This window comes from Rhinatrema bivittatum, chromosome 5 (genome assembly GCF_901001135.1).
Source record: "Rhinatrema bivittatum chromosome 5, aRhiBiv1.1, whole genome shotgun sequence".
NCBI classification, from domain to species: Eukaryota; Metazoa; Chordata; class Amphibia; order Gymnophiona; family Rhinatrematidae; genus Rhinatrema; species Rhinatrema bivittatum.
Window position 1 is genome coordinate 88,806,905 of NC_042619.1, and position 12,133 is coordinate 88,819,037.

General features: G+C 41.6%; 1 protein-coding gene across 6 annotated transcripts in view; it reads left to right on the forward strand.

The window, feature by feature from the left end:
• The first annotated feature begins 773 nt into the window (after positions 1-773).
• The window catches only part of NUP58 (nucleoporin 58), a 206,913-nt gene continuing 195,553 nt past the window's right edge, over positions 774-12,133 (forward strand). For 2 of the 6 annotated variants that reach the window (XM_029602565.1, XM_029602567.1), the window contains exon 1: positions 774-1,194. In XM_029602565.1, coding sequence (XP_029458425.1) covers positions 1,085-1,194 — 110 coding nt within the window. In that variant the 5' untranslated portion in view covers positions 774-1,084. The remainder of the gene's footprint in view (positions 1,195-12,133) is intronic. The other 4 variants (XM_029602562.1, XM_029602563.1, XM_029602566.1 and 1 more) reach the window with 4 other exon arrangements.

Sequence of the window (12,133 nt, forward strand, 5' to 3'; positions counted from 1 at the left end):
GAAGATCACAGCAGGACCCTTCCTCTGGACCCCAGGTAATTTAAGGCATTTGGGGGGGGGTTCGGGAGGGTGGGGGATTTATTTTAAAGGGTCGGGGTGGGTTTTAGGGTTTTTTTAGTGTGCCGGTTTTTTCGCCCTCCCCCTTCCCCTGATTTACGATTTTTTGACGATTAATCGGGGGAATTGTTATTGTATCGCGGCTCTAACTATTTTTGACGATTTAAAATATATCGGACGATATTTTAAATCGTCAAAAAACGATTCACATCCCTACCAGCAGGGCTGGCGTGTCCCAATAGGCAAACTAGGTGGTTGCCTAGGGCACCAGCTATTACAGAATGGCAAAGAACGGCCATATGGGGGCCGCGAGCAGAGCCTATCCTGCTGGCAGCCAAGAGAAGTAGAGACTCAGTGGGCCACGAGCAGCACCCATCCTGCTCAGCTGCTGAAAAATTCAGACACTGGGCAGTATCCATCCTGCTCGCTGCCGAGAGAAGCAGAGACATTGCAGGATGCAGGCAGTGCCCATCCTATTAGTGCCCCAGAGAAGCAGGCAATGAATGGTGCCTCTTTTTGTGTTTGAATGAGAGAGATTGTGTGTGTCGGAAAGAGTGAGGGTGCCTGTGCGAATGAGTCAAGGAACCTAAGTGTCTGTAAGGGAGGGGAGAGAGGTAAAAGGCAGAAGGTTCGCCTAGGGTGCCTAATACTCTTGCACCGGTCCTGCGTACCAGGGTCTGGTATCTCCTCACCTATCTTTTTTTTTTTGTAATATTGGCTGCGCAGGTTGCCTTGGTCCCTGTCCCTTTAAGACGTTGGCCGTGGACTCGGGGTTATTCAGTATCCCGTCATGCAGTGGGGCTAGTGAGTTCTCGGAAGCGCGCGGTGGACGCAGTTTGGAGCGTTGCAAGCGGCGCCTATTTTTCTCCTTCTGCTGTGCTCAGCGTTGCGGTGCTGTTATTTGCTCCGCGCCGCAATTATTGCGGCTTGTGACGGGGATCCGGCGCCCAGTCACGCTCCGGCTCCCCGTCACGTCCTGCGGCTGAAAGGCGGCGCCAAGGCTGCTTGCAGCGCTCCTGGCCCAGACATGGCCACCGGTTTCTCCTTCGGGGCCGGTACGGCCACTGCCACCCTGGGGGCTTCGGCGGCGGGAGCAGGCACTGGAGGAGGGTTTTCTTTTGGATCAGCGATAGCGAGGTGAGAAGGGGAAGGTTTCCTGATTGGGTGTAAGTAAACGGAATAATTAACTGTTAGGAGTTGCAGTAAGACCACGAGCCCAAGTTTTGAAGAAGCTCAGTTTTTGTTAGTTGTTTCCTTTTAGGATTTTTTTTTTTTGGAATTTTTTTGCAAACTGATAGCCGGGGTGGGGGTCTGTGACTCCTTCTTTGGTCTGAGGACGTTTTTTCTTGGAGCTAGTGTCAAGGCTTTGAAGAAACTGAGTAAGAATATGCAAAAATGGAAAACTAACGTGTTTTCTGATGGTGAATTATTAAACTAAATTACATTTTTTCAAAACTCGTTGTAGGCTGTTTCTTGTTTTTTCTTGGAGAATTGCTGCAGACGTGGTGGAAAATAGTGAATTTTGTCAGTTCTTCAAAGATTTGTCTTAGTTTTGTTTCAAAAATATTTTAGTTGTAGTAGAGCACGTTTTTCACCTGTTAGATTTTTCTGTTTAATACTACATGAAGGTATTTGCAAAAACAGGTATTATTGTTTGACATTCTTTTAGTTGATTTCCTAGGAGCAGCATTGTGGGGTTTTGTTTTTAATTTTGTAAATACAAAATCTACAGCAAATGAAGTCATTGTTCTTGTCTTAAAATACTGTGGTCCAGAGTTCTGCTTTCAACAGAAATAAATCTCCATTATTTTGTCTATGTTCAGATTAAAGTACTTTATCCATCTACTTCATAAGTCTTTCTTTTTATTGTAATTTCTAGACGTGTAGGTAGGTGTTTTTGTTTGGAGTATCACATGGACAAACACAGGAATAAAGTATACTATTTTATTTTGTTTATTGGATTAACTTAAAGTCCTCTCCTCTCAGTGCTCCCAATGCATAAGCGTTGGCAAGTTAAATGTAAGACATTGATAAAACAGGCTAAGAAAGAATTTGAAAAGAAGTTGGCTGTAGAGGCAAAAACTTTTTAAAATATATCCGAAGCAGCCTGCGAGGGAGTCAGTTGGACCGTTAGATAATCGAGGGGTTAAAGGGGCACTTAGAGAAGATAAAGCCATCGCGGAAAGATTAAATGATTTCTTTGCTTCAGTATTTACTGAAGAGGATGTTGGGGAGGTACCCATACTGGAGAAGGTTTTCATGGGTAATGATTCAGATGGACTGAACCTAGAAGATGTGGTAGGCCTGATTGATAAACTGAAGAATAGTAAATCACCTGGACCAGATGGTATACACCCCAGGGTTCTGAAGGAACTAAAAAAACGAAATTTCAGACTTATTAGTAAAAATTTGTAACCTATCATTAAAATCATCCATTGTACCTGAAGACCGGAGGATAGCTAATGTAACCCCAATATTTAAAAAGGGCTCCAGGGGCGATCCGGGAAACTACAGACCAGTTAGCCTGACTTCAGTGCCAGGAAAAATAGTGGAAAGTGTTCTAAACATCAAAATCACAGAACATATAGAAAGACATGGTTTAATGGAACAAAGTCAGCATGGCTTTACCCAGGGCAAGTCTTGCCTCACAAATCTGCTTCACTTTTTTGAAGGAGTTAATAAATATGTGGATAAAGGTGAACCTGTAGATGTGGTGTACTTGGATTTTCAGAAGGCATTTGACAAAGTTCCTCATGAGAGGCTTCTAGGAAAAGTAAAAAGTCATGGGATAGGTGGTGATGTCCTTCCGTGGATTACAAACTGGATTAAATGGACAATTTTCTCAGTGGAAGGGCCTCAGGGATTTGTATTGGGACTCTTACTTTTCAATATATTTATAAAAGATCCGGAAAGAAATACGACGAGTCAGGTAATCAGATTTGTAGATGATACAAAATTGTTCAGAGTAGTTAAATCACAAGCAGATTGTGATAAATTGCTGGAAGACCTTGTGAGACTGGAAAATTGGGCATCGAAATGGCAGATGAAATTTAATGTGGTTAAGTGCAAGGTGATGCATATAGGGAAAAATAACCCATGCTATACTTACAGTGTTAGGTTCCATATTAGGTGCTACCACCCAAGAAAGAGATCTAGGCGTCATAGTGGATAACACTTTGAAATCGTCGGTTCAGTGTGCTGCAGCAGTAAAAAAGGAAAAAATGTTGAATTATAAGAACATAAGAAAATGCCATACTGGGTCAGACCATACAATTCTGGTTGCCGCATCTCAAAGATATAATTGCGATGGAGAAGGTACAGAGAAGGGCGACCAAAATGATAAAGGTGATGGAACAGCTCCCCTATGAGGAAAGACTAAAGAGGTTAGGACTTTTCAGCTTGGAGAAGAGATGGCTGAGGGGGGATATGATAGAGGTGTTTAAAATCATGAGAGGTCTAGAACAGGTAGATGTGAATTGGTTATTTAGTCTTTCAGATAATAGACTAGGGGGCACTCCATGAAGTTAGCATGGGGCACATTTAAAACGAATGGGAGAAAGTTCTACGTCACTAAATGCACAATTAAACTCTGGAATTTGTTGCCACAGGATGTGGTTAGTGCAGTTTGTATAGCTGTGTTTAAAAAAGGATTGGATAAGTTCTTGGAGGAGAAGTCCATTACCTGCTATTAATTAAGTTGATTTAGAAAATAGCCACTGCTATTACTAGCAATGGTAACATGAAATAGGCTTAGTTTTTGGGTGCTTGCCAGGTACTTATGGCCTGGATTGGCCACTGTTGGAAACAGGATGCTGGGCTTGATGGACCCTTGGTCTGACCCAGTATGGCATGTTCTTAAGGTACAAGACAGATAGTGGTGAAATGATACCAGTCAGAGGAAATGCCAGAAATGTAACAGGGGTGCCTTGCGGAGGATTGTTCAGCAGAATTCTTCCAAGTGGCCACAGCCAGTGGCTCACAGAAATGCTCTCAGTCCTTGCTAAAGCAGCTTTCTAACCTTGAGCTGTGCAGTAATGGTGTCTCTGCAAGGAGCGTTTCCTCTGAAACGACCCTTGTACTCAGATAATGACATTTTGCCATTATCTGTCTCGTACCTTTCTCTTAATTGAATTTGCTGGTACCTTATTTTTCAGAATCACTGGACTAAAATTTATTTCACACGTCATCTTCTAGTTACATCAGTGTTCTCTGGGCCTCTGTCCCTCCCGATGCAGCCCATGTGGCGAAACATGGTCTGTGCCAGGGGACCGAATCCTCGCTATAAGGATTTCTGAATAAAAGGTGGAAATGCATGCTCTGTTTTCCAGTTTTGTGATTAAATTCATTACAAGGATCCGTGATTCTTTAGCCTTATACCAATTCTATTTATGGTTATCCCCTTTACGTGCTTACTTTTGTGACGCTTGCAATAGGGCTACGGATCCAGTGGAGTCAGTTTCTTCAGCCCTTCTCCACCACAGTCCAACTTATGGAACCGATGCGAGAGGACATTCGTTGGTGGCTACAACCAGAAGCATTGCAGGCTGGTGTTCCACTTTGGCTCCACACCAAGTGATTCTCACAACAGATACCTCCTCCAAGGGTTGGGTGCACATTTACAGCATTAGAAGGCACAGGGACTCTGGTCCCTCAAGGAAAGCACGTTTCAAATCTGCTGAAGCTCAGAGCGATGCATTACACAGTTGCACATTCCAACACCTGCTTCTAAAGAAGAATATCATGATCCATATGGACAATCAGGTTGCCATGTTTTACATCACAAACAGGGAGGCACCGGATCATGGACCCTTTGCAGGGAGGCTCTGCTAATCCAGGAATGGGCCAACTGAACTGCCGCCATCCTACAGGCAATGTACCTACCAGGTATTGCAAACATGGAAGCAGACATTCGGCAGAATATTTCCCCCGCACAAATGGTCCCTGTTGCAAAAGGTAGCTAATGGCTGGGGCTGCCCATTGGTTGACCTGTTTGCCACAGAAAAGAACCGGAAAATGACTTGCTTCTGTTTCATTTGGCCCAGCCCTCATCAGGAAGTTCAGGACACTTCTCTCATGGAAAAAGGGCCTACTGTATGACTTCCTAACAATACTTTTTTTTAAAATTCTTTATCAGTTTTTTAGCATACAGTGCGAAAAATAGTTTAGATCACTATATCAGCAAACTTAATTTCCACAAAAAGTTATAAAGAAACAGAAGAGACTGAGACATATAATATGGAACAATTCTGTTAGACGGTTACAATATTAGGAGAAGTGTAGCAGCTATTTATTCAATTATTCACCTGGTTGGTTAGGTATTACTGGCAACTTCTTTATACTCTCTAAATAATTTCTCATTTGTTCAGGTTTATAATAGGTAAACCTTTTCCCTTGATGTTGCATTAGACATTTACACGGATATCTAATGTTAATCTGTGCCCCAATCTTTCTGGCTTCTTGACTTAATCCAACAAAAAATTTTTCTACGAATCTGTGTATCCTTTACAATATCAGGATATATCTGTAGTTTTTGACCGAGAAACACTTTATTTTGATTTTTCAAAAAGGTTCTTAGAACAAAGTCTCTTTCTGAAGGAAAATTGAAAGAAACTAATAAAGTACCTCTCTGTTCAATTTGTTCTTCTGAAGGGGTTTCTAAATAAGCTGTCAAATCTAAATCAAGATTAATATTAGGGTAATCTTTCTTTCCTTCATTTCCATTTCTTACCAAAGGAATAAAGTAGATTTTTGAGATTTGTGGTAATTTATCAGGAGGTATTAATACATCCTTTAGATATTTTTTAAATTGTTCTTTGAGAGAAATCAATTTAACATTAGGAAAATTAAGAATTCTCAAATTCAAATATCGCATTTTATTCTCCATATTTTCTAACCTCCTTCTTAATCCTAACTCTGATTGAATCATTGTTTGTACCTTCTGAACAGATGTTATCTTGTTTGTAATCTCAACAATTAGCTCTACATTTTTATTTATCCTAGGTTCAATCAAAGATAACATTTCTTGAGAATTATTCATTGAGGTGACTAGTAAAGATATTGATTTTTCCATTGTTATTGCTTGTCAAATTGTTTCCAATGTAATTACCTTAGGTTTATCTATTTTAGGTATAATTATACCAGCACTTACCATCCCTACTCGGCAGGTTTCGGAAATCACTTGGATTTCCCCTGTCAAATCACCTCCCTCCTCCTCCATTGATTTTCTTGTAATTCCCACAGTGACTCCCTCTGCCTCCAGAATTCCTTTGGTACCTTCCCCAGGGACCTGGAGCAGTCCCTGTGGGTTTCCAAGAAAAGGGGATGGGGGGATGACCGGTGCACCTGGGGACAAAGATGTTTGTCCAAGAGGGGATAGGTTTTGTTCCTTCGCCAAACCCTCAGTGGACTGTTCTCCCGGTGTAGAAGCTGCAGCTGGGGTAAAGAAACCTTGTATTTTCGTTTGGATAGGGGAATTTTGGGCAGAGGCAGTGGACTCTGTCCTCAATCGCCCCTTCCGCTTAGTATGAGGCATAACTAAATAATTAACAGTAGATAGAGGCTTCCTACCAAACTCTTCTTCCTGAATTTCCCCAGAGTCTTCTGATGAGGAGAAAAACATTCAAAACACAAAACAAGCAATTTAAAAGAGAAAACAATAGAATTTATAAAAAGTCCAAAACAAAGTCGAAAATAAGTTGCGTGCGCCCAAGGGGCGCGCATGGCTTAGGCGATGCGCCGCAGCTTTACCGGGTAATAATGCCCAGCTGGAGTGACGTCACACGGGAGGGTGGGGCTTCGGGGACACCGTCGGGGCTAGGTCCAGCGAGACCTTACCCCCGGAGCACTGAGCAGTTCTTTTCACCTCCTTTTTGCAAGTTTCACGAAGAATTCTTTCTCCCCCTAACAATACTTTTTTAATATGCAAAACTGTTTAAAAAAATGTGTACAGGACCACACTAAATGTTCATAGCTTGGGTAATAAAATCCCAGGCTGTAACTTAAGGAAGGACAAAAAAGGGGGAAGAGTAGCTCTTTATGTCAAAAACAATATTCAAGCGATTGAACTGCAAAGAACATGGGATAGGGAAGAAACATTTTATGTATAGTCCTAAAAAAAAAAAAAAAAGGCTTCCATTTTTACGGGTGTGGTCTACAGACCTCCGATTCAGACAAAAGAACTGGGCAGAGATCTGATCAGACATCCAAAAGGTGGGAAAGAAGGAAGGAGTGTTGCTCTTTGGAGATTTTAATCTGCTGGGTATAGACTGGAGAATCCCTTCTGCAGAATCTACAAGAAGTAGAGGGCGTGGATGCCTTACAAGAGGCTGAACTCTAATGGTAATGGAACACACAAGGGATGGAGTTATACCTGACCTAGTGCTTAATAACGAGGATAATGTCTCTAACGACCAGGTGATCATCAGATGGTATGGTCTGATATCGCAAATAGGATACGGAGAGATTACACTAAGATCTGAGTTTTGAATTTCAAAAATATGGTCTTAATCGAAATGAGGAAGAACTCAGACTGGGAGAAAACATGGGAGATGGAACAGTGGAACAAATTTAAAAGGAGCTATTACAAAGGCAACAAATCTATATATTAGAAAAGAAAACAAAAGTAAGAGGAATAAGAAACCAATGTGGTTCTCAGAGGAGGTGGCTGAAAGAATAAAGGCAAAAAGAACAGTATTCAAGAAGTATATATAGGATCCCAAAAAGAGGAGCACAGAGAAGAATATCTGAATCTGAGGGAGATGAAGAAAAGTCAGGAAAGCAAAAGGTCATGCGGAAGACAGGCGAAGAAATGGCAGAAATATTAAACAAATGCTCCAGCTCAGTGTTTACTAACAGGCCAATACGGTACAGTGCGCTACGGTGGCGCGCACTGTTAACCCACGATTGGACGTGCGTTTTTGAGCTAGCTTTACCCCTTATTCAGTAAGGGGTAATAGCGCATTGAAAATGAGCGTCCAACCCCCCCCCCCCCCGAACCTAATAGTGCCCGCAACATGCAAATGCATGTTGATGGCCCTATTAGGTATTACCGTGCAATACAGTAAGCAAAATGTGCAGCCAAGCCGCATATTTTACTTTAAGAAATTAGCGCCTACCCAAAGGTAGGCGTTAATTTCTGCCGGCGCCGGGTAAGTGCACAGAAAAGCAGTAAAAACTGCTTTTCTGTGCACCCTCTAACTTAATATCATGGCAATATTAAGTCGGAGGCCCCAAAAGTTAAAAAAAAAAAAAAAAAAAAAAAAATGGGCCCTCGGGTCGAAAACCGTACACTCAATTTTGCCGGCGTCCTGTTTCCAAACCTGTGGCTGTCAGCGGGCTTGAGAACCGACGCCGGCAAAATTGAGTGTCGGCTGTCAAGCCCGCTGACAACCGCCGCTCCTGTCCAAAAAGAGGTGCTAGGGACGCGGACCCTAATTTAAATAAATTACTGTATCGCGTGCACAGGAGAGTGTCCCATGATTTTTACTGTATCGGCCTGTAAAGAAGACCCTGGAGGAAGGCCCGTTGCTGGTTGACAAGACCATAGATGGGAGTGGAATAAACAAAACTCATCCTTTTACGGAAGAGAATGCATGGAAAGAGCTAGGAAAATAAAGTGGGCAAGGCCATGGGGCTGGCTGAGGTACATCCCAGGATACTGAAGGATCTCAGATGTGCTGGTAAGACCACTGAAATGGGATTGGTGCCGTGAGATTGAAGGTGGTGGTCCTGCTTCACAAGTGATAGAGAGGAGGCTGGAAACTACAGGCCGGTTAACGCCACCTCTGCAGTGAGAAAATTAATTGAGACTTTACTGGAGGAAAGGATGATGAACTATCTACAATCCAGTGGGTTGCTTGACCAGAGGCAGCATAGATTCACCAGGGGATGGTCCTGTCAGACAAATCTGATTCAGATTTTTTGAGTGAGTAGAGAATTGTATCAGAGAAAAGCACTCTGTGATTTACTCGAATTTTGATTTAAGAGAGTTTGAAGTCTGGTTGAGTATTTGACATTGGGATTCATTGCCAAGAAGTAAGAGCCATGCATCTAGGGTGCAGTAATCCAAAAGAGCTGTATCTGATGGGCAGTGAAACACTAATTTGCACGAACTGGGAGAAGGGAAGTTGGGGTAATAGTGTTTGGCGATCTGAAGGTGGCGAAGCAATGTGACAAGGTGATAGTTAAAGCTAGAAGAATACTGGGATGCATAGAGAGGAATAACCAGTAAGAAAAAAAAGAGGGTGGTGGTGTTTTCCTTGTGGAAGGCTTTGGTGAAGTCTCACCTGGAGTACTGAGTTCAGTACTGGAGCCTATACCTCAAAAAGAATTGAAACAGGATGGAGGCGGTCCAAAGAAGGGCAACCAAAATAGCATAGGGTCTGTATCGGAAGACTTACAAGGAGAGGCTGGATGATCTGCTTATGTATACCCTGGAAAAGAGGAGGTGCAGGGGAGATATACAGACCTTTAGGTATCTGAAAGGTTTTAATGATATATGAATTTCAATTCTTTTCCTTTGGACAGAAAACAGTAGAACTAAGAGTTATTAAATGAAACTCCGTGGGGGACGACTCAGAACCAATATCAGGAAATATTTCTTCATGGGAAGGGTGATGGATTCCTGGAATGTTCTTTGAGAGGAGGTGTGAAGACGAAAACAGAAAAAGAATTCAAAGGGGCATGGGATAAACATTGTGGATCCCTAAAGGCTGGAGGATAGAAATGAAGAAAAAGGTTCATGGGGTAACCTGCTTGGTGTTGGTTACTACTCTTAACAATATGCATGGGGATAACTACCCTTAACCAATAAGCCTTGATGCTTTCGATGCAACTGCAACATTCTCTGACAGGGAGGGGAGGGGAATTGGATTCAGACAACTAACTTGGTCCCAGACTTTTACGTATGAAGTACTGATATGCATACATAAAGGGAAAAGCACAGGACTACTTCTGCAGCCAAGTCCAAAAGCAAAGCAGGTCAAGTAGCATTGTCTGAATTTTCAAGAAGACTCCTCATCCGGCAAAAATGTTTTGTTAATATATAAAGCTTGGGGGTAACCTGGACGGAGTGACAGTTACACTCATGTTTCTGTTAAGGATAGTAACAGATTAATACAAACAAAAAGCACACTTTGAAATGTTAGTATGCCAATGCAAGAAGTAAGATGGGAGAGTTAGAGTATATAGCAGTAAATGATTGACATAATTGGCATCACAGAGACCTGTTGGAAGGAGGATAACCAATGGGACAGTGCTTTTATCAAGGTACAAATTATATCGCAATGATAGGGAGGATCAACTTGGTGGGGGTGTGGCACTTTATGTACGGGAAGGTATAGAGTCCAACAGGATAAAGATTATTCAAGAGACTAAATGTTCAGTAGAATCCATATGGGTAGAAATCCCATGTGTTTTGGGGAAGAGTATAGTGATAAGAGTATACTACCGTCCACTTGACATAATAGTCAGGCAGATGATGAAATGGTAAGAGAAATCAGGGAAGCTAACCAATTTGGCAGTGCAGGTTTCAATTACACACAAACACGAAGAGCAACAACCCTGCACTTGAGCAGTTCGAGTCCAACACACTAGTGCAAGAACACATCAAAGTTCCACATAGATCTCTTTAGAAGGTGTATATTTATTCAGCAAGCTTATGCACGGCAACTCCATTGGTTTCAAACAGCAAACATCTTATAGAGCTCCCCCGACACGGACCAGTGTTTCGCCTGTTGGACTCTATGCCATCCCAGACATAAAGCGCCACACCGCCTCCCGGGTGCTGCTCTCTGTTGTTGTGATATAATTTGTACCCTGGTATAGCACTGTCCCATTGGTTGTCCTCCTTCCACCATGTCTCTGAGAGGCCAATTAAGTCTGTCTTTCACCGCTATACATTCTAATTCTCCCATCTTACTACTTAGGTTTCTGGCATTAGCATACAAACATTTCAGTCTAACTTCAGTTAGCCAACCAGAGTGACTCACTGCTCTCTTGATTAACTAATGTTGGTACCAAATCACACTACCTCAACACCTTTCCAAGGTGAGTAACTGAACTGAACTTTTCAACTTTTTATTTAGGTATACACTGCTCCTAGCTTATTTCTAGCTTCTGGCTACTTTTCTCTCTTTTTTTTAATTAATTAATTAATTTATTTATTTATTTTTTTAATATACAAACACTCCTTCTGCTTACTAGCTGCCTTACAGACTATTTAAAAATACAAACAGTCTAACTTCTGTTTATTTGCTGCCTTACTGACTATTAAAAGCACACACACTAAATAATATTCCCAAATAGTTAACTTTGCCCCAGTACTTTAAAAAAAAAAAAAAAAAAAAGACAATGTCCCAAGCAAAAACTTACTGATTCCTTTCAGCCACCAGCAAGGTGATCCTCTCCTCTCAGTGCTCCCACTCAGTATATATTTCTTCAGTTTTTTTAAATCAGTAATATAGCTTCAGAAGAATACTACAGTAGTTCTGAATATTCTTTAGTTTAATTTGAAACATTATGAGGAGAATTATTATACAACACAGAATAGCACAATCATTAAATAAACCATAGCAGTAAAGGAAATAATAAAATGGTCCTGTTCAAAAGTTTGCATACCCTTGAATGTTTGGGCTGATAATATACACTCAAATTGACCTACACAGGTTGAGATGGCAATCAAGGGTAGAATCCACACCTGTTCCTTGTTTGATTGTAATTTGTGGTTGTACATACATAGTCGATGGATTTCTTAGCTCTTGAGAAACCCTTCTGCATGTCATCCAGGGCTGCACTGACTTTGGTGGTTACTGGAAGCATGGGGAAAGCAAAAGAACTGTCAAAGGATCTGCAAGCAAAAGTAATTCAACTTTATAAATCAGGAAAAGGATATAAAAACATCCAAAGATTTGAAAAAGCTGATCAGTCAAGAAGTGGAAAATTTATGGGTTCTGTTACAACTCCCAGGGAAATTTGTTGGGACACAAAGAAAAACCTGCAGGCAACTTCTACTGAAACAAAATGGTGTTTGTGTTAAAGCAGGAACAATGAGGTTCTTGAACAAAAATGGACTGTATGG